Source organism: Aulostomus chinensis, chromosome 10 (assembly GCF_037954235.1).
Source record: "Aulostomus chinensis isolate RoL2024-O1b breed Wild chromosome 10, RoL_Achi_v1.0, whole genome shotgun sequence".
Taxonomy (NCBI): Eukaryota; Metazoa; Chordata; class Actinopteri; order Syngnathiformes; family Aulostomidae; genus Aulostomus; species Aulostomus chinensis.
The window spans coordinates 20953979-20976776 of record NC_141329.1 but is presented as its reverse complement, the minus strand read 5'-3'; the positions used below and the strand labels follow the sequence as shown (position 1 = coordinate 20976776).

Sequence of the window (22798 nt, the reverse complement as noted above, 5' to 3'; positions counted from 1 at the left end):
ACAGCATATGGTTTTGCATTATAGTATCACATTATATAGTGTTTTTATTTCAAATTATATATGATATATTATGTCTTAGGGCTTGTAACAACTGGCAGAAATGCCCTCACTATTATACTTTATTATACTGAGTACCTTTCAAAACATCTGCTTTTGGAATCAGTACTTCTTTTTTCTACCTCTACAAAATGAAAGCGCCTGTGTATTTTTTGTCTCCCCAGTGTAACCAGTCTAGTTCAACAGCCTCCTAAATAAATCAACACCTTTCTCAGACAGACTCCTTAGAAAAATAACAGTATCATGAAGATTTATTGCAGGGTTGTTACTTCAATAAAAAATACTGCAAAAAGATCATTGTCACAGAATACATACTTTTTTTGTCATACAAGAGTCATGTACACAAGATAATAAAATTTGCTCAAGTACTCAAATGTTGCATCAGCATAATTGTCAGGAGTACATACAAGCTACATGCCATCAAATGCTTCCATAGTTGATTAAAAAATACTATTTTATTCAATACAGCCTCATGAAAATGTTAAACATAACACACTGAATTCAAAAATAATACGTAGCTTGTAAAGTCATGGATGTGTTTGTTATTAGGACGCATCAGCCACAGCTTCACCAAATAATTCCAGCGGCTACAGAGGAAGGATTAGAGGCTATGTGCGCTAACAGTGATATGTACATTCAGTAAAATCAAAAAGCAGAAATTTCCATGATATCTGTGTTTACCAGTTGTTTCTTTGAGGTCACAGCAGACAACTATGTTCCAAGATCCTCCAGGTCAGCCCTCCTTTTTCTAAATGGAGCAATAATGCAGCATGTTTGTGGACAGTAAAGGTGACCCGGCGGCTGACTGGACTGTCGGTGTTTGCATTCTGATTACAAACACGCTTGTAAGTCAGAAATGTCAAGGTCTGACTGGAACGAAATGATAGCGTCTCCCTTTTGTAACCCTAGAGGGGCGGAGTCTGACTTAAAGCTGCTGCATGTCACAGAGTTTACGGGATTTAATTACAGCAAACTAGAAATTACGTCTTTGAAAAAAAAGATTTGGTTTGATCAATAAGTTCATCAGGACATTGAGATTTCTTCAGCTGTCCTTAAATAGTAAACAAAAAAACAAAAAAATGGCCTGCAACCAGACAGCCATTCATACTCACACATATATTATTTCAACAGTGTTTGTTTTGAGACGATCTTCAGGAGAACATTTAGCAGAGAGATTTAGGTCGAACCTTTGGGAAAAGCTGAAAAACAAACAAAGAAAAAAAATTAAGTTGAAGAAATAATTCAGAAAAAGACGAGAAAATCAGGAGGGGAATGATTCAAAGTGTTACCCCAAAGTAGTTGTTAGGAACAAGGCCCTCCCTTCCGCACAGCGAGGCCCACCACCAGTCCGACCCATCCGGTTTCTGCAGGATTGTGACCATGTCTCCCTCTCTGAAGCTCAGCTCATCAGGTCCCTGAGCCGGGTAACTCCACAGGGCATACAGCACGCCGCTGTTCTCCACCCCCATAGCCTCCTCCACACCTGAAAGCAGAATATATATACTTGAATTTTTATTTTGTATGCATTTAAGAGTTCATGTACCAGTCATACGTTTTGTGTCAAGAGCAGATGTCAGCAACCCTCAACTGTACATTCCTGTTTAATGTAAAAATAATAGCTTTTGTCATAAATTAGCTATGAAAAAAGTAAAAAAGTGAAATAAAGTCTTCAGCCAACAATGCAATTTTTGGCATGAAAGCAAATGTCATACATTTAAAAAAAACCTCAAGGTCACATGGTGTGTGTTGGCGAATCTGTGAGCATGTCCCAGGCATGTGTTCGCCATTTGGCTAAATATATATTTTCTAGCATAAATGTTATCAAGGGTACAGGGTGTTTTGTGTGTGTGTGTGTGTGTGTGTGTGTGTGTGTGTGTGCATGTGTGCGTGCGTTGCCTCACCCCTCAGGAAGTTCTCACATTCGTCAAAACTGACAGCATAAGGGTCACACTTCTGGGATGCGGTAGCGCCGTCGCTCTCTGTCATGGCCATCACAGCAGCTCCATTTCTCACCAAAAACTCACAGAGAGGACGGTCGTTACACGAGGCGGCACAATGAAGTGGAGTCCTGAAAGTAAAAGATTCTGTGTTGTTGAAATACATTTTGAGGGTGCAACATTGTTCCATATCGAGGAATAAAAATGACATCTTTTGTACTCTAGATGGGATTGTTTGTATCTATCTGTATGTATTCTATCCCAGCAGCCTTCAGGCGAGAGGCGGGGTTCACCCTGGACGGGTCACCAGTCCATCACAGGGCCAACACATAGAGACAGACAACCATTCACACTCACAGTCACACCTACAGTCAATTTAGAGTATCAATCAGCCTCGTCCCCTCTTGATGTCTTTGGACTGTGGGAGGAAGCTGGAATACCAGAGAGAACCCACGCAGGAACAGGGAGAACATGCAGAGTCACACAGAAAGATCCCATGCCCGAGCCAGGACTTGAACCCAGCACCTTCTTGCTGTGAGGCGACAGTGCTGACCACTGCACCACCGTGCCAAATATACAACCCTTTGTGTATTATTTTTGTGAAATATTTCCTGTGTTGGTTTACAACTTAAGGATAACCAGCTTATTCAACCACATTTTAATGGTAAACTTATTTGTTTCCTGTTCATAGGAGACATTATTCGATTTGTGTTTTTTTTCTGGAACCTTTGTTAAATTATCTCTAAAAACTGTTGTGAATATATCAAATTAAGTATAAAACTACCAAAATATCCTGTCTTTGCTAAAAAAAAAAAGAAAAAAAAAGAACTTTTGTTTCCCAAAGCAGTTTTGGCTGAGGTTGTAACAACTGGTAAAGTATAACTCTACTCTGTTGCATCAAGGAGCTCATGTTTTTGATGCTATTGGTCTGTTTGAAAGTGTATACAAAATCAAAAGGCTGAATTTTCACAAATTATGTGGAGGGGTGTAAAATGAGCAAAGAAGGGGTGAAAATTTGTATCTTTTTATGTTGGGTTTGCCTGAAGGTGGCCTTGGTGGAGGTAGGAGTTGTAAGAATGCCCTCTAGTTATGGCATTTTGCTACATTTTCGTCTGTTGTTTGTTTTCAGTCTCGATCAGACCCTCAGTTGGGTTAGCCCTGTTTTGTCTAGCTTAAGTCATCTGCTTTGGCCTGGTTTGCCTTGTTTTACGTTTAGTTTGGAAATTTTTTGTTTGATTCATGATAAACACAAGTTGCTTGACTGCCTCTACTTGCAGATAAAACCGCCACCTTATACAAAACCAGGTCCAAGAGGCCAAAGTCAAAGAGGACATACTGCGGGTGGAAAAGAATGATCAAATATTTACCATCCGTGGCTGTCTGGGGCACTGGTGTTGGCTCCGATGCGAACCAAGAAGTCCACTACGTTGTAATGGCCCCCACAGATAGCATTGTGAAGGGCAGTGATGCCTTCGTCATTGGGTTGGCTTGGGTCGCTCATCTAAGGAACACAATTAGAGAATAAAGCGCATTGTAAAGCTGTTATTGCATTAAATCAAAACCATGTTCCTTCTCTTACATGATTACATAAAAAAAATTTAATGGAGAGTTACTTTTGAACAACGTCTGCTGGAAGCCCCTGTCAGAAAACAGAGGGTGCACTTCACGCCCAGCCAACGCAATAGAAATGGGAGCTGTTGTAGTGAGGACTTTCAAGAAAATGTTTTTCTCCATAAAGGAGCTGAGATGTACATGCTCAGCAATACTTCGCCGAGAAAGAGAGTTAAATATAACGTTTTCCACTGCTTTGTAAAGTCAAAATCCACAACTGGAGCACGAACTCTGGTGCTGCTCCTCATTGCCTCGGTGCAGACTCCTTTGAAGGAGTATAAAAGTCAGGCTAAAGTATTTATGATAATGCCGATTCAAGCTAAAGTGATTTTAGAGGATACAAAGTTCCAGGAAAAAAGATACACTTAAATTAATGGCTTTATTTTAATGGGGGTTAAAATCCTTTTTAATGAATATTCTGGAAGTGTTTTATATCACTGCAGTAGTCTTCCCATTTGGTGCGATGGGTTTAATGCCGTTGGAATAATTACAGTTTCTGGGAGTCAGAAGAGCAGCTGAGTGGATGTAGCTGGATTACTATAGTAGTACAAGTAAAAATGATAGTAGCTGAGTCACTGCGTGCATACTGGTGCGCACACACACCTCCTGGACAGCCCTCTGCACTGTCTCCAGCTCTCCCACCAACGCTCCATCCAGCAGAAGGACAAGTGGGCTCAGCCGAGCTCGTCTTGTCGAATTTTTGTGGTCGCGGTTGGACCGTCGCAGGATAGAATGATAGCTCTGAAGGAACAAACAGGTAAGTGTATATCCTATTAACGATAGCAACTGCCAGATAATGATAAAGTGTTGCTTTTACTGTGAATTGAAAGGATTATGTTAACATTTATTATATCACCTGATTATTTATTTCCCAAGTGAGTATGTTATAATATTTTACACTGCTTTGTGTTAAGTTTCAGTTCATCAGATGACTCACTCTGTAGTCATGGGGGACAGGTGTGGATGTCTGCGGTCCAGGTACAGGGGAGGGTAGGCAACTGCTGTCCTCTCCGTCTGAGGAGCTGCTCGTCTCGCTACCGTGCTCCCCCCTCTGGCGGTGGTCATTCCTTTGAAAAAGCTTGTTGATAAGATTTCTGTATTGGTTCGGCTGATAATGGGAGGCCATCTTCAGGGGACCTGAGTGGTCCACAGACCCCCGTCTTTTCAAAGCCCTGGGGATTTCTGCTCTGATGCGGAGTAGCTCCTCTAGATTAGGAATCTCCTGGGTCTGGGCTTCAGGGGCCACCACGGGCTGCAGCCTGGTGGGGCTGAGGGGCCGGGGGGCTGCTGGAAAAGCCTCTCTACCAGCTTCCCTACCACCCTCTGGCATGTTGAGATTCTCTGAAATCATCGGCATGTGATGAGGAAAGTCCAGCCGCTCTAACTCTGCATCAATATCCCCCGGGTTCAGAGCTGCCAAGACAGACACCACATCACATTAGTCAAACAAAACCTGCTGAACATGAATCTTGTGAACACTCATCTAGAGAACATAATGTGTGATACCATCACTGTAAACAGCTGGCTGTCTCAGCTCAGGTGGGCGGTGCTGTGGCTGAAGTCCAGGCTGATGGAAGAAATCTCTGGGAGTGGGCACAGCTGGTGGGTAAGGTGCCATATCTCCTGGGGGGCGAGGGGACATTGCTCCCCAGTGGGGGTTTTGGAGACGCATGATGACAGAGAGAGGGATCGGCCTACGCTGGCGGGACTGAGCGGATATTGGAGGGATAGAAATGCGGGAGATGATGGGCTGAGGGTGGTAAGGGGAGTGGGCAGGGGGTGTAGCATCAGGAGGTACTGATATCCGTGTGTTACGGGGGAGAGAACCATGGGAATACTGGAGAGGTTGTGAGCGAGGATTCTGGGAAGGAAAAAAAAGAGGGATAAATTCTTATTAATCTAAATCCAGTTTATGTGATGATGATGAAATAAGAAAAAGGTCTTTCAAAGTTCAGAAATCTAAGAGAATTTTCACATGACTCTGCCGCTCTATGAAGCTTGAGTCTCTTAACTCATTATTTTGACTTAACAGTGGGAGTGTTTTTTTTGTTCTATACATGCCAGCAACTGACTAATTCAGTTATAAATGCTACAGCGCACACCTCTGCCAAGAAGAGATCCCGCCAAAGGTCTTGCAATTTGAGCCAGATCTCCTTTAAAAGTTATTCTTTATTTATATATTTATTGTAATCTTGCTACCAAATTTCATCAGAATTCACAATCTGGATCCATCTGTTGTTTGGATCCACTTCAGAAACTAATAGGTTCCTCATGCCGAGTTTCAAGAAAAAACCTCCTTGGCAGAGGAACCTGGAATTATAATTGTATACTTTTCAGAACCAGCCCAATAGCAGTTAACATCCATTTGTACAGACTTAATATACTGGAAATGGTGCATATTTTAAGTAAATCTTAAAAAAGTTTAGAGGTTTTTTTGCCTCAAGGTGTCACTGTGAAGCCATTGCATACAGAATTTTTGCTGATGAGGACCTCATGTTGAAATGTTGAATGTTGAGATTGGATGTTTTGAAGTTTTAATTTCAAAACTGATATTGTGCAGTCACATTGATTTTGAACATCGATTGCAGAAGTCAGTCCCTCGGTGCGTTATGGTATAAAAACTATACTGTAATCAAGTTTCTGTTTTCAAGGAGCCAGCAGTTTTAGCTGTGGGATCTCTAAAAACATCAATTCTTTCCCCACGGCCTGCAGGAAAAAGCATTTACGCTCTGTATATTTCCTCTGTTTTAAATTCATAAGGCATTTTTTTCATTCTTGTCACTGCAGGTGGTCAGAACACGGCGGCATCTCTGCTAGCACGGATAGCTGTTGCTATCACTGCATCGCTGTGTCACAGAGCATTAAAAAAGATGTCCAACTTAATTTAAACACTGATTAAATCAGTTAATGTAGTATTTAAAAGACTAACATTAATACTGCTTGAAACTTACCATTATTGTCAGTAATCACAATTTCCTCAACATGACAACACACCTTTTTGGGACTTGGGGATGTGGGAGGGCCATCGAGGTTGGATTCTCTCCAGTTACTATTAGGCACAGACGGCCTCAGCCACTCTGTCTCTGCAACAGGAAAATGTTGCATTTAAAAATGAAGGAAAACAATCAGTAAATGCATCTAAATTGTTTGTTCTGAAACTGACACATGAGGTAAGACCACAAGCGGGAGAACAGGAAGTGTTAGGAACTAACTTTCATAGGTGTGGTGAGGTTTCCTCTCGTAGGACATGTCTAGATCTGTCTCGTTCCACTTGCTGGGACTCTTTTGCCGTTGCACACCCTCGTCTGAGAGTGATTAAGAGAGATGTAGATACAGAAAGTAAATGACGGGTGATAAAAAAACTGTAAAAAAATTACCAGACAGAGGGAGAAATTATAAGCCTGTATTTCAAAGACACTTTAGCAATTATTATGTATGTGCTGGCACTGAAAAGAATTCCTGAAAGCAATGTGACATTAATTAAATTCTTCTGGGATAGTTAACAGGATGATGCAAAGAATTTCTTCAGCAGTGTTACGCAATCCTATTTGTTAAGATATTAAAAAAATGCGTGTAGTTTTCTTTCCTCTGTTAAAAGTAATTATGGCCCATGAATAGTTTATGTATTAGCAATTGTCCTGATTGATCAAAAGCCAGTTTTGGGCGCTTCACACCCACATCTAATAAAGGAAATAAAAAAAAGACGGTTTGGTTTCTTTGCGTGACAGTAGAATTATTCAAACGACCAATTAGCTTGCAGCAAAGCAGACCCCACCCACTCCCTGGCATTCTGTGTGTACAGCATTTAAAGCAACAAACACCTTCACTATAAAACACACAGATAGAGGTCATCAACAGCAGTCTAGTTGTGGCATTACACTGAGGATTTGAGCAGATTGATAATCCAAGAAGGGCTGAACTGACTGACGTTCATTGGATTTAGTTATAAATACTGCATGATGTTTCGCCTCCTACATTCAAACTGAAGAAGATGGGTCGCCAAATATCTTCAGGAACTCTAGCTACCATTGATTAAACTGTCCTCGGACAAATAGAAGTCTTTACATACATGCTCAGATTGATTTATTTGAACCATTCTGGTCATATTGTTAAATTTGCAGTATAAAGACTTGATTTTGTCTTGAGACAAAGTACCTTACACTATGCCCTTCGCAGTAGGGTTAAGTATCAAACTCTATACTTTTAAAAAAGGTACAACCAAAGTATGTTTGTACTACAGGGTGACGCTGAATCAATCGCACAAACACACTTCACACACACTAACACAAAATTCAGAAGGCAATGCTAAAGTCGTCTCCAGTGGGGTTTCAGTGTTCAAAACCTGTGAACACATCCAAAAGGGGGCAACATCTGGACAAACATAGCATACATCATAAAGTTGAAGACTACCACATTTACTCTCCCACAGCAGCTGCAGCTAATGTTAGCAGCATGCCTGGATAGCTTTGACTTCATTTCTTATTGCTTATTAACTTTTTGTATTTTCTCATTATACAGAAAGTAAAGCAGAAAGCAAAAGAAAGAGAGGTAGTGGAAACACATGAGGTACTAGCACCAGTACTGACTCAAATGTACCCTATCCTATCTTTCAGCTAATTTTTTTACATAGCATGTGAAGTTAACTAAAAAAAAAGCAACTGCAACCAGCTCAGCTGATAAATCAAATTCAATTTAGATGGTTTGCAACTTTCAGCTCACTGACTTGAGTTTGGATAATTACAGCCACTTACCGGACTGCCTGAAATTGACAAAATTTCGGGGAAGCGTGCTGGACATTGAATGATTCATTGACAAAGGAGAAGGTCCCCGATCGGGCCGAGGAGACCTGCGACCCATCTGGCTGTTGTCATAAGGGTTCAGCAGGTTGGAGGGGGAGTGGAACGAGCCAGGGCGAGGTGAGCAGTCAAATGTGCTTGAAGTGGGGCTGGGAGAAGGGATTCTATCCATGTAACTGATGGAGCCCTGGGGACTCCTGTCATAACGGGAGGGGGAGTTCCGCCTTTGGCTACTAGGTGACTGTTTGGGGCTCTGCTGGCGGTATGAATAGCTGTTGGCTCCAGCTTGAGGGACCGGTGAGTGTGGCTTCCTCTGGGTCTTGGGGGATGAAAGTGGGCTGGTGGTGAAGACGGGGGAAGATGGTGCGTTTTTATTGCTGGAGATAATGGAGTCAATGGGGTTGAAAGCTGTTGAGCTGGGGAAGTAAGGCATGGAGCTGGAGCTGCCATTACTCCTGCTGCTTGACTCTCTCAAAGTGTTGTGCTGTCCAGTGGAAAGAGGTCTTTCTCTGGAGATGGTGGTGTTAGTCTGAAGGGAAAATACACATAACAAATACATGAACAAACATTTGAATCATTTCTTGGTTTTCAAATAATTTCCCCAGTAGTATATACTAATTTTGCCAAAATGTAGAATGCAGTATGGAATAGACACAAAATCAGCAGTGTACATCCGACCAGTCTACCTCACTGTCCCACAATGCGAAGCTTAGCGATTCTGAGCAAGAGTTTTTTTGTCCTGTGTTTGCTAGTTTCACACTTTTTGTTTGCTAGTTGCACACTTTGCAAAGTTTTGGTATTTTTTCAGGAGAGAATGTCACCATTCATATTTAGAATACCTTCTGAACAAGCCACGTCAATATGGGTCATGTCTCAACATCCTGGCGAAAGCAGCTTTTTCTTGGGAAGCCCTTTTGCTATTCTTAGCCAATTCTGGTGCTTCTGTAACATTTTGATTAATGAAACAATTCAAATGCTGGTCTCACAAATGAAAGATATGGTTCAAATTGTCTGAAAGTAAAGCTGAGGACAGTTTAAGTGTGTTTTAAAACTGGAAAACTGGAAAAGCCAAGCATACTGCCAATAAAACTGATTTATCGGTTTCACACTGCATACTGGGATGAAAAGCGACATTTGCAATACATACTGTACTTTTAGGTGTTATACAGTTGGTAGTTCCAAAAACAGTATTCACAGCTACTGCACCCATGGGTGTTAGACCCATTACCGTTTGAAATCATTGGCTTGATGTCAATTTATATGGGGCCTTTCCATATTACCTTCTCTCAGAGTGCTTTTAAATGTTGCCTCATTTATTCATTCACACAGTTCACACATACACACACACACAGGCACACACACGTGCAGTAGAGGCGGCCACGCCAGGCACAATAATGCCCATCAGGAGCAATTAGAGGATCAGAATCGTGTTCAAACACATTTTGACACAATCTTTGGAGGAGACAAATGAATAGTAAGGTAATAATTATACTTGTGCCATGTTCTGCCTAATTATGTGCTTCAATTCTACTGACAAGTACAGTTATAGTATCCCATTTAATCTAGAATATGGACAGAAGCCCAGGAATTTTTTTTTTTTTAAATTTTAGCTCTTAAACAATCCATGAATGGAAGAAGAATTTCTGCACCTGCTAGCTGGAAAAGCATCAGGTCACTGGATGAGGTTAACGTCACATGATTAACAGATTCGCTATCAGATATACCTCATTGGTAAAAATGTAGGATCATTATTAGTGCGTAGCCAACCTCTGCACCGATCTGACACCACATCATCTCTCAGCCCTGAAAGAGGCCCCGGCTACTTCCCATTTACTACTACCCAATGTAATGATACTGTACAATATGAAATCCCACCAAATGTGGGTGGGTTCAGTATCAAGGCTGCAGTTTGGAGGGCAATGTCAAAGTAAATGATTAGACAAAGTTCTCTGGCTTTATTCCCTTATTGTGTTTGTTCAAGTTTGTACAACCTGAGTCGTACAACAATTCTGACATCATATCACATCCAGACAAGGTTGGTACATTTAATAAACAAATGTGTGTGTGTGTGTGTGTGTGTGTGTGTGTGTGTGTGTGTTTGTACCCGAGACTCAGCCTTTGTGCTGTTGTTGTTGGAAGAGGCCTCCCTCAGCAGGGAGTCAAACTCTTTGGACAACTCATCTGCTGTAGCCAGTGATGCGTTCAGGTCATCGTTTATGGTCTGGACTGCAATTAACCACAGAAACACAACATCCAATTATCACAGGATATTACTCCCAAGTGCGCAAGAATACACAATGGTAAAGAGACAAATGACTGATTTACTTAAACTTACACAGCATGCTGCTGCCAAAGCTCGTCTGAGAGCTCATGGCTGTGCAGTATTTGGCTCCTGAGAAAGAAAACACCACACAGATGTTAGAGCAAATGTCTCACCACATTTAGCAAAGAGCTTCAAAACTCATTATAAGGGGCTCTAAGTATATTCCTGTTCTGCAAGCTCCTGACAATCTCATCACCTCAGGTGCTGTAACTGACAGATAGCATTCTGTGGCCATACAACCTAAACATCGTGTCTCAACAAGCTGTGGTTTCCTCATACTTTCGCTCCTGCTATAAAGCACAGACAACGCCCCTAAATGACATCAGAGCTCACCTTTAGAAAGCAGGTTACAACTGTCTGTCCAGTCTGCTGACTCAGCCGCATTATATGATACCAGATGCTGCAGCTTAACGTCACACGTCTGCTTACAATCCAGTTTCACACAGACAGGCATGTGTAAGACATGGTGTATCAGGTGGATGACAAATCCTGCTAATAGCCTTAGTAGCTCGGTATCACAATAGGTTCGTCAAGATATGCCCACTCAAGCAATGTGTCACACTTCTATACGTGATTCTTCTGGCTTACTTCTGTCTCAATCATATGTTGAGAAAATAAGGACTTTACGCTCTGAGCAAAAACCCCACTTGTTATAATAATTGCAATAATGCAATAAATCACAATGTGCTCCTTTTTCAACATCAATATCGAAGCATATCTGCTTGAGTATTGAAAATGGCACATCAGATAATCTGGTCAACAAACATAGAGACATTAAATATTGAATTGCTGTTGTAAGCCTCCATGATTTGTGTCTGTCACAGGCGCCTTGATGTTTGTTTGACCTCCAGAATCTTTTTAATTTATCCTTAAGTCCCAGTGGACATTTGAGCGAAATCAAAATATAATCTCTCGAGGCATTCCAGAGATGTGGCACCAACAAGAACGTGGAGATGATTGCGCAAAACAGGATCTTTAAGCCTCATGAATGGTTGTTCGACACAGAGCTTATTTTTTGACAATAACCCAAAACCTTGGGAATTCGTGTCGATGCTCCATTCAGAGTTGCATCAACACTGGTTACATCATCGCTCTATTCTCAATATTTTAAAGAAATCCACAAGTTCCATGATATTCAATACAGACATATTGCGTATGTCTACTCAGAAGAGGTGTGAAAAAAATGAAAAGCTAAGAAAAAATATTGAATCTTTATTACAAAATGAACAGATTAAATAAATTAAAAACAGCTTCATGTTGAGGAGAATCTTTTGTTCAAGGGAACAATAAGTCACAACGTGTCCTTCATGTACATCCAGATCAGCTTAATCCCATCCTGAATCTCAGATCGTTTCATAAATAGTTAGGGGCGATGATATGTCCCCAAAAACAGAAGTTAAATCGTGATTCTAAAATGTTTTGAGACATGCATCCCCCGCTTGTGGTCCTGTCCCGGTTTAACTACTGTAATGGTCGCCATGGAAACACAGTGAGGTCACCTTCCCAGCCTGGAAAACACCGAATCCACTCTCACTGGTGATTCAACGTCTTGGCCTGCTGTGTAACCACTCATCATGAATGTGGGGTATCATGATTCCCACTTCAAAAACAAACCAGAAACCCTCTTAACTGCAATATATCATCACTAATCAGCGCTGGCAAAGCGTGTTCTTCATTAAAAACCATTCAGAGAAACTGCCACTTGTTGAAAGTTAAACAAAAAAAAAAACTTTCATGAACTCAAAAGTTGTCTTCCTCTTATTTAAACAGAAAAACAAGCAAGATGTGATGCTTCAGAAGGAGCTTTTCTTATTTGGTGGAGACTATTTTTTTCATATTTGGTACCTCTCTCTCTGTTCATCTGCCTCTCGGCTTTCACCACAGAGACCAGAGCACACTTGCGCACTTGGCCATCCGCCAAAAAACACAAAGAAGAAGAAGAAGAAGCAGAGTTCATTTTATAAATAGCAGTCCACTTAAGTACAGTAGCTTTGAAATCTCACCCCGGGGTCAACATAAACTGGACTATTGACCACATATCTAAATTTGGGTGAGCAAACTCTTTTCTACTAACAACGAATTGGTTCCACTCTGAGTCACAAACCAAATTTCAAACTATTTGCAGTATTTTAACCACAAATAAATTAGCTTGGATGTATTACTTTGGTGTATTGGAAGTAAACTAGCCGTACACGAAACAGCACTGAGTACACGTTGTCCTTTACACTGCAACTACAACTACAATTACAAGTGAATGTAGAGCGCAAAGTGGCAATAAACAAGTTGCTTTAGCTTCCTTTTATAACTGGAAAGAGTACAAACGGCAGCAGCTTTTAAGTTCCCTATAACTCTCTGTTGTGCAAGTTTGTGGCAAATTCCTACTGATGGGATTTTCTGCAAAAAGGAAATATATTGTAAGAGTTTTTTTAATAAATGTATTTCAATCAAAAGATGAAGTACTTAAGTACGTAAGTAAGTAAGTCAAATATACTTCAGGCTTTCCTGTATACTTTTCAATATAAGCCAAGTATAATTTTAATAAATTAATATTTAATAATAAATAAATATATTTTTGATAAAATAAGTCAGTAAACTGAAAGCATGCTCTCTTGTATCTAGTTTAAAAGAAGTTAACTGACAGCCTACTTTGTATATTTTATGTACTGACAACACATAAAACATGAACAAAAGCATATTCTTATTTAGTCTGCAGGCACTTAGATAACGTTTGATAAAATTATTTACTGTGCAAATTAAATAATACTCCCATTTAATCAACTTTATTTTGACTGTATAAAACAAGAGTGAAGCAGCTCACTGAGCCACATAGATGAGAATATTCTAGAAGAGAATAAAAGCAAAGCTCTGAGAGTGTGTGCCAGTGTTTCCATGGTTACTAGTAAAGCTTTGAGTAAATATCCTTAGACGAGAACTTTCCAGCACAAGCTCATTTGTGAAGTATATTCCTTGTAGTGAAAAATATCAACCGAAGGCTTGCTTTTATTTATAGTGCACTGATAGCACACCAGAAGGCACATTTTAATAAGGGCCTGGAAAACCCCACCAGCAGCCGAACATTAGCCAGGAAGGAAAACATGTTACATAATGCCATTGAAATAAAGTGTCCAGCAGAGTTTGATAATGACGCCTCTTCACACTGTGTGGTGTGCTGCAGCCAGGGCTTGTAAGTGTCCCGGTCAGGCAGGGTTGAACACTCGCATTCCTAGCCACCCCTCCCAGTGAGGCATTCACTTCACACGCACTTATCACCGTCAAGAGCAGCTCACCCAAAATGATAACACTCTCACTGACTCTCACATGAGTCACTCCTGTGTCTGCTCAGAGATTCATTGACCCAACTCTTCCCTCCCTGTGGTGCTTTAGTGTCTGCTGCCGCTGTTTACCCAGAAACCTTTTACTTTATTCATTGCTGGTTGTGCAACCCAGTATACTTTCAAAAAGGTATTTCATTTAATCGCATTTTTTTTAATTGTAGGTACATCTTTTTTGTTATTCTCCGAATAAACAATAACCACCGAATATGAAACTAAAGCTAAAGGCATATAATTAAACGCTTCCTTCTTTGTTAGTGTGTGCTAATAATGAACGATGAATTCACAGGTTAATAAAGTAGATCAGGTTCATTACCTCATAGGCCTCCTCCAGGGGAGTATTAGCTGATGAGGTCGTGTTTTGGTGGTATTTGGAAAGATTATGTAAGACTGAGAGGCTGGTTTTCACTAAATACTTCATATCTTATGGCAAATCTGTTGAACAAAGAATGTAAAGGTGTTTATTAAATTGCGTTTGGTTGAGTTCACCTTGGCAGAAGTAAAGTTTGTGCTCTCCAAGTGCCCTCCAGTTTCTGTAATAATTTCATATTCGTAGTCCAACTATTTATTTCATTTCATTTAGTTATCTTTTATTTAGCCAGGAAGATCCATTTTAGACACACACGCAGTTTCCTACTTGGTTGCTTTCTGTTGTCATTGGGAATCTGGATTTGATTTGAAAAATTGTTGTGAATAACAATAAAAACAAAGACAGAGAGAATAAAAAGACTGAACTAAAACTTTTTTTTAACGACACAGGTTTTGGATCAGTACTCCGTATCAGCGAATACTTAACTTCATGCATCAGAATCTGCACTGGGAAGGAGAATTGGAATATTACTCCACTGGCCAAGCCTGAGATGGAGACCAACTAACTTTCAGCACTGAAACAGAAACATTATACATACAGTCCAGCGATGCCGTCGTTTTTTCCATCTCCACTGACCTGCTGCTGCTTTTTGGCTGCTTCCTTGAGAAACAATTTGGAAAAGCTTTTCTCTCGTTTTCATCTTTCTAACACTGATTCTACCATTCTAACAAGCACCTCTCTTAAGTGGAAACAGAATTTGATCTCTGAACTGTGAATAACAATTTATTTTCTATTCATTCTGAAACATTAGTGGACAAAGTAGACAGCTCCTTCAGGAAGCACGTGAGACATTTAAGGGTTAAAGACAATAAACATTCATTTGCAGAATGACAGGGTGTGTCCAACCATGTCTACAAGCAGTCCCTCCCTCCTTCCCATTCCTTTAATGTCCTTCACCAACAAATCCAGATCACACTGATTCTCTAGTTTCAGCAGGTTTTTTTTTTTCCATTCAGTAATCCAATCATTTCCTCCTACCCGTCACAATTCTTTGTTCCTTCACTGTATCCTTCCTCCAAATCTAGCCTCCTTTCACTCTTGCCAACAAACTTTCCTAGGATGTAATGATAAATGAACACAACTGAACATCTCTCAGTCCAAGTCATCTAAAACCCTCATCATGTACTGCATGCCCCACAAGTATGAAATTCACCTGACTTGTGAACTGTGATTTGGACACACCCTCAGAATTGCTAAATCGCAGCTTGATTTGACGTATCTGCAATGTAAGTAACGTCTGAAGTCCAATGAAGGTATTCCAATGTGACACTGCCTATTTGCATTGCGTGTGATGGGAAGAACTAGATACAGACCATTGGCGTTCTAGGTCAGGGCTGTATAAACATAAGCTGGGAGGTCCAAAAATCACATTGTGACTCAGAAGAGCATTAATCAGGTCTGTTACATCAGTTTGATTAAATCTGTGTGCTGAGATCACTCTTCACACATGACCTGTTCACATTTCTCAGTGCACGTGTGTGTATGCAGGGTTTATAAATCTGAGTCAGAAAAAAAAACTTTTTGTCCTGTGCCAGCAAACCCTTCTTGGGATATCACATTCAACATCCCACACACGCCAAAAATCAGGATAAACAAAGAATACGCTGTTGCAGAAGCTGCCTTTGCCCGATTCTTCAAACTACGTGACGATGTTAAAGCGCTGCTTGAACTCAGTGGGCTTAAATGCGCGGCAAAGATGACAAAAAGTCATTGAAGTTGCATGTGGCGTTACGCCGGAAGAGGGGCGCTAACTATCATGTTCACCCGAGTGGGTGAATTAATAAGGCCTCTTTCCATTCTGCAACAGACAGGCAATGTGTAAATGCAACATCCACTGTGTTTTCAATGAGAGATTCTGCCTTTCCTGGTGTGGTGGTGGTCAGTCCTCCCATCCCTTCTCTCCATATTTCTATACAGACGCAGAAGTGTAAAAGAGACTCCTTATTCAGGTTTAACTTTGTGTTGTGTGTCTGTTGTGTGTAGCTGGTACGGACACTCTCACACACTGACGACAGGCAGAGAAGGACAGACCCTGTGCCTCTTACATGCATCTCACTGTTGCTAGCAGCACATGGTGCATGAGCTGCATATAAATTGGGTTTTTCTTGTATACTGACAACTCAAAGCAGCCATCTCGGTGCTTTGCAAGGAGCCAACAACATGGTCTCCAGACTAACAACAGTGCTGGCTATCTGTCAACTAGGCTGGTCTCTATCTGTTTTACATGTGTTGAGGTTTGTGTTGCAGTATTTCTCAATGGCTATTATTCTAGTCAGTGGATGAAAATGAACCTGCTGGTATACTGATTATTAAATTTCACGTACACAAAGCCTTTGCTGTACTCATTTCAATTCCTCTAGATATTTTTGAGGCCCCATCCGTAGTTTAAAGTAAGCTAAGGATGTGATGACTGACAGCTTGGTTGTACCAACATCCAGACTTCAACAAATTTCCCATGTAACTCCACCCAGCATACTCAGAGCTTTGCTACACTTCTGTAGTTAGTCACTAAAATGCTTAACCTTTCTATTGACATGAATAAAAAAACAAACAAGCTTCCAAGCGAGCACTCGTTCTATTCTTTCCAGCAACCGTCACTGCCAAGGATAACAATCTTACACAATACAGCTCTGTTCCTCCTCTTAAACTGGAAATAACGATCATTTCCTGCAGAATTTATGGATAATAATCCCCGACTACTATACAGCTTGCCCACATTCCTCTTTTGGTCATGATGGAGCAGCCACTCTTTAAACAAAAAAGGCCTCTAGGCGCTAAGATCGCCACCTTTCCACTATTACAGCTGCACTGTTTTCCACTGCAAGCGACTTAAGAATCTCTCAGTTCTGCACCACATAGCAAACATTTCTGACAGGTTACATGCTCAGTCTACTGCCTGCAGAGCTGAGGTGCACCGCCGTAAAGTAGGGCATCCAGGCAAGTGATCGTTCCATGGAAGTTTAAGAACAGGTGTTAAGTATGAAGTGTTAGTGGTACAACAGGTTACAACAAGTGCCTCATAAAAACATAATTTTGAGACATAGGAGGTATTTATATCCCACTCTGACTGGAAGAGTTGGTTCCTTGCGTGCATTTAGTATTTTATCAGAGATCAATGCAACTTGAAAAAAAAAAAAAGCTTGCAAAGCCTCTCACATTTTAATCTTGCGCAAGGAGTGGTACACACACATGAGAAACAAGCACTGAGGTCATCCAATCACATGCTGTTTGGTGTACAAAGATCCAGGCTCATCTGGATCTAGCTGACCCAGTCTTTGCAGCTGCAGTGGTTTACCTGTTCATATAAAACTGCGACGAAAGACAGAGCTTGAGACACCTCAATTTCATTTCCTGTGCCACTGTTCTCTTGTTATCATCATTATCATAATGAGCATACAGTATATTTGCTGTTATGTGTAAGAATCTTTAATATTATTTCCATTTTCTTATTTGTTTTTAACTTTAGTACTTTTAGTCAACTGCGATTTTTTTGTGGGGAAAAAAAGACATTGACTTTGACATTGATTTTAAGGTTGTCACAGCAATAGTTTCAATTCAAAATCATTTAGATAGAACAAACTAACGTCCCAAAATTATATCACAAATAATATCAAATGTCAGTTGATTACGATAAATTATGGTATATGTTATTGTTCTGTATTTGATGATGGCTAATGTCTCAGGAGTATGGTCAAAAATAAATTGTTATCTCGCAATTTTCATAGATCCATTTGTATTGTTTCTGGAAAAATAAAGTATTGTAATACAATGTTAAAACTTTGTAAAATATTGTTTTACATTATTAAACCGAGTCAAGTCTGAGAGCAAATTTTGTTATTTTATTGGGTCTGCTTGCATGGCTCCTTAAATACAGCTATTATTAACCATATTGCTCTTTATATCATGAACTACCCCACAATAAAATAGAAACATGATACACTTTCAGATCCACGTAGTCCACCTCTGCAGTGCACCGATTCTGGGATTTCAATGGATGTAAACTTTTTTCAGACTGGCTTTAGAGTGTCAGCTGAAAGTGATGTCTCACTGGCTGCTGCACATTAGTCCTGCAACAATGCCCAGTTATGTTGCTCTCCTGTGGTTGTAGACTTGAGAGACACGCAAGACAGAAATAGTAACATCTGATTTTCATTAGTTTGAGAACAATAAGTGCCGCTTGGCTTTCACAAAACCTCAAAATGAACTGAGATAACTCAGTTTAAAGAATTATCCAGGAGAAAGGATTGCTGTATTCATAGCAGTACTTGAAGCTATGGACCGGATAGAAACGTCTATATCAACTTTGATTGTAAAGCAAATAAGATGGCAAAGAATAATCGACCGTGAATCTTCCTGTTCATAGACTGGAGACGCAGTAAAACTTTCTTACCTCGAGAGACGATCGAGAGCCTTTTTGTTCCTTTTTGTTTGTCGGACTTAAGAGAAAAGCTCCAAAGTTTCTTCCTGGAGTCGGACTGCCCGGTCGGTGTTGGTCTCGGGTTGCGTCTCAGACATTTACGTGCGTAGTGAGCAGAGCTCTGTTGGCTCAGAGTCCAGCCCCCCGTAAGACGTAACCCGACCCAGGTGTTTCAACCACAACTGGCCCAGGTGGACGAAAGCAATGAGCCTAAATCCACGCGTGTTATTGTATTTTTCTGTGACGAAGAGAACAAATAAATCGGAAGCTTGTAAAGCTATAGCTCGCATTTTTGGTCTTATTCAAGGATAGAAGAGAGGAAGAGAAAAGAAGAAGAAAAAATTGCAGGGATCGTAAAATATATTAATTTTGAGAAATAATTAGCATTTCCATCATCACTCCTATTGACTTTTCCCCATGATGTTTAACGTCACAACTGAGAATTTGTATTTCATTGCGTATTATCTCATAACTATGGCTCTGTGGCATAATGACAACTTTTTTAATCACATAATTTTGATTATTTTATCTCATTATTGTGACTGTCATGTCCTGCTGTCGACTTTTTCTTCATCTCACATTAATAATGTCCAATGGGAATTTTCTATAACCTATAATGTAACCTTTAGTGGCGGAACTGGGCTTCCCAAACTGTGAGAGGGAACGTGGTACGGTCACAACGTGTGATATCAACAGCACTTTATTTCATTTCAGGATTGATGTGCTTTAATGTACATGGAAGTTGAAAAAAATCCAGTAAAACTATAAATAAGTCTAAGCGAAGTACCTCAGTTCGTCTACCAGTTCACTTACGTCAAGTACAGTAGAACATAATGTATTTAAAAACATTGTGATAAACAATTATATATATATATATATATATATATATATATATATATATATGTGTGTGTGTGTGTGTGTGTGTGTGTGTGTGTGTGTGTGTGTGTGTGTGGAGTGAGTCGTGCGCTAAAGGCTTCTAATTGTTTTTATATGATAGTATTAAATGTTATAACTATATTTGTATATCAAATATTTCATATTTTGTTTTAGTTATTTTAGAGCATTGAAATGAAATATTTTATTCACGTATGTATTTTTTTTTAATTATCCATTTATTATCCACTTTAAACACATTTCAATACGTGGGCGGAAATCAATGATGTAACGTCATCACGTAACCACATAATGCTCCGCCCTGCAACGTGAGGCGTTTCCGTCAAGATGGTTGTCGGTGCCTTCCCTATAGCTAAGCTCCTCTACCTCGGCGTGAGGCAGATGAGCAAGCCTGTAGCGAACCGGATAAAAGCGGGAGCTCGAAGAAGCGAGTTTTTTAAAACGTACATCTGTCTGCCGCCGGCGCAATGTGAGTAACCGGGCTAACGGCTTCTAATGACCGCTGGATTTCAGTGTCAGGCACCCAGGCTATAGACATAGAGGGGCTGTAACAACCAATGGGAGTGTAGTTGTTGCAATCATTTAACCAATTATTTTCAAGCATGTATGGAGTTGACCAATAGCAGACATGCAGGATTTTAGAGGGCGGGTCTAGTGTGTCATTGAAGTTTTGTAGGGGAGCTAGCTGTTAGCAATATAGGAGAGTAGCCTGGATGCCTTCTGCTCCACATCCTACTCAGGATTTGACAGGAAATATAACCTATGACAAATTTATGTCAAATACTTAACAACATTTATTCTGATAAAAAAATATTTAACTGCTCCTCGTATTTATACATTCGACACCGATAAAGACAGTCGTAGAGCTTGTTAACTACAAAGTCACTTGACAGTAAATCGGGTGTTGATTTATTGTAATGCCCATTTTGGAGACTGTAATAAGCGGAGCTTTTGAGCGGCATTGTGTTTTAAAGGTCCTATTTATATATGAAAACATAACACATTAAGGACGCTTTCAGTTATACCAAGTGCACTGAAACAGTACCATCAATCTCAGGATGGAAATAAATCGAAATCAAACTGAACATAGGTATCATCACGGAGAGGCTTGATTGCAGGCACGTTATTTTTTATTTCATTGATATTGTTTGGTTTCCCTAAATAATTTGGCTAATGTGTTCATGTGCTTTATCAAATATTTTTTATCAAATTGTCCAGCAATTCTTTGCAAAAAAAGTTGTGTGAAGCTGTAGTTTTCATGAAAATTTAATAAAGCAACAAAACAAAGCGTAATTAAAAATTAAAAATAGCACATTAAGAGAGATGTATGATGATAATAGGCAGCAACTCTAAATTGATAATAATCATGATATTAATAATATTTTAAGTATATCATTCTGATTTGACTTAATGCCTCATCTGTGTTGGAACAATATCATTCAATAAACAAAAAACAGGACAGATAAAATAGGTACTTGGAAAGTTAATGCCCCTATAGCTGTTCAAATCATTGTAAATAGGGAGGCATTCTATTAAAACAAGTTAATATGGTATTCAAATTTATATAATCAATATGAACTGTAGTAGTTGATATGGATGTTATTGTAAATCCCTAGCGTAATGTGTCAATATGATGTCAGTCATAGCTGATTCAGATTGTGGTTCTCAACTTAAGGCAGCTGTTAAGAGGATGACCTCATGAACAGAATGTAAAATATTCCCTGCTTTATTAGTGTGAATTTTACAAACTGAGCCATTTTTTTTACTATAACTAAAAATGTGTCTTGGCAGTCCCATAGTGTCATGAGATGCATCCATATTCAAAATATTGACTGTTTGTGAACAAGCTTCATGTATTTACAATTATTTTATTGACCATCACCTGATTCATGAGTTCAAATACCACTCTGCAAGCCTAATGGAAACATGTCTGAGTGCTGTATGCTCTTTTTCTCTGACAGTTTATCACTGGATCGAGATGAGAACAAAGATGCGGATCATGGGATTTCGGGGTTCCGTCATCAAGCCTCTGAATGAGGAGACAGCTGCAGAGCTGGGCGCCGAGTTGCTGGGAGAAGCAATCATCTTCCTCATTGGCGGAGGATGCATGGTGCTGGAGTATAGCAGACAAGCAGCTAACTCTCGTCGCAAAGAGGAGGAGCTGAATGAAACCATCACAGGCCTACAGACTGAAATAGCAGAACTAACACTAACCACAGAGACTCTAGGTGCTCAACTCAGAGAGGTCAACAGGCTGCTGGTGTCCTTTCCTGTTCCCACCAACAAATGAATTTGTTCTTTGATATATTGTGGGGTACTCTGATGGTAAGCAAGTGTAGAAACAGGGGTGTACCACTTGTACTGCCACTTGTACAGCCTGATAGCAGCCAATTCACACACTGTCCCCTTCCTGTTGGGTGGAAGAAGTGGACGTAAGCATATCGGTGCGCTGTGGCTTTGGGTGTTACATTTAGCTCATGTTTGGAGCATCTAGTTGCAAAAAGGGATTGCTATGATATTCATAGTGTATTTCCATGTTTGACCTTGCATGTTTGTTGACTGTATAAAATATTAAAAGGCTATCGTGATCTCATGGTTAATTTGATAAGTACTCAAAGGTTTTGCTTTCTCATTTAATTTCTGGGACTCTTGGACTAGTCTGTGAAGGAGGGCTTGGATTGTGATTGACACGAGAATATAACATCTGTTGTCAGTCAACTGCTGTCACTCAAATTAGAACCATACTCACCAAAGGCGACAATGAAAAAAATATTAGAAAAATAAAAGACAAATAATCGTGAATTAACTGTGTCAACACTGGATTGTCATCAGTGGATGACATTCAGCAGCTGACAGTTTATATTTATCATTGCTGATTCATGTACATAGTGGTTGAACAAATGTATAGGGATATTGTAAAATAAAGAAAGTTGCATATTTTCTGTTGGGAGAGTTTCCTCTGGAGAAAAAAAAATGCAGAAAGACAATATTCATTGTATGTAGGCAGTACTTCCCCTTCTGCACTATCTAAAATCATGGCCGGTGTTATTTGGCGGGCAGA

General features: G+C 40.0%; 2 protein-coding genes across 2 annotated transcripts; one reads left to right on the top strand and one right to left on the bottom strand.

The window, feature by feature from the left end:
• Positions 1–296: 296 nt before the first annotated feature.
• Positions 297–18999, bottom strand: ppp1r13l (protein phosphatase 1, regulatory subunit 13 like). Its single transcript, XM_086216400.1, has 13 exons — positions 18817–18999; positions 10737–10793; positions 10506–10627; positions 8357–8930; positions 6818–6910; positions 6600–6688; positions 5112–5466; positions 4543–5018; positions 4209–4346; positions 3362–3495; positions 1959–2125; positions 1347–1540; positions 297–1256 (listed from the first exon to the last, which is right to left on the bottom strand). Exons 2-13 carry the CDS (start codon positions 10771–10773, stop codon positions 1221–1223), a joined length of 2415 nt encoding a protein of 804 aa, XP_086072526.1. The 5' UTR covers positions 10774–10793; positions 18817–18999; the 3' UTR covers positions 297–1220.
• A 1032-nt stretch (positions 19000–20031) lies between these two features.
• opa3 (outer mitochondrial membrane lipid metabolism regulator OPA3) lies at positions 20032–22671 on the top strand. The gene is made up of 2 exons (XM_086215230.1): positions 20032–20206; positions 21699–22671. Exons 1-2 carry the CDS (start codon positions 20065–20067, stop codon positions 22025–22027), a joined length of 471 nt encoding a protein of 156 aa, XP_086071356.1. The 5' UTR covers positions 20032–20064; the 3' UTR covers positions 22028–22671.
• Positions 22672–22798: the final 127 nt, after the last annotated feature.

Coding starts and splice junctions, on each gene's coding strand:
- ppp1r13l (XM_086216400.1), bottom strand. CDS start 10,773: ATGAGCTCTCAGACGAGCTTTGGCAGCAGCATGCTGT. Junction 10,628..10,736: donor CTTTGGCAGCAGCATGCTGT/GTAAGTTTAAGT, acceptor GGTTAATTGCAG/TCCAGACCATAAACGATGAC. Junction 5,467..6,599: donor CATCCCCAAGTCCCAAAAAG/GTGTGTTGTCAT, acceptor TTTCCTTCCCAG/AATCCTCGCTCACAACCTCT.
- opa3 (XM_086215230.1), top strand. CDS start 20,065: ATGGTTGTCGGTGCCTTCCCTATAGCTAAGCTCCTCTACCTCGGCGTG. Junction 20,207..21,698: donor CTGTCTGCCGCCGGCGCAAT/GTGAGTAACCGG, acceptor TTTCTCTGACAG/TTTATCACTGGATCGAGATG.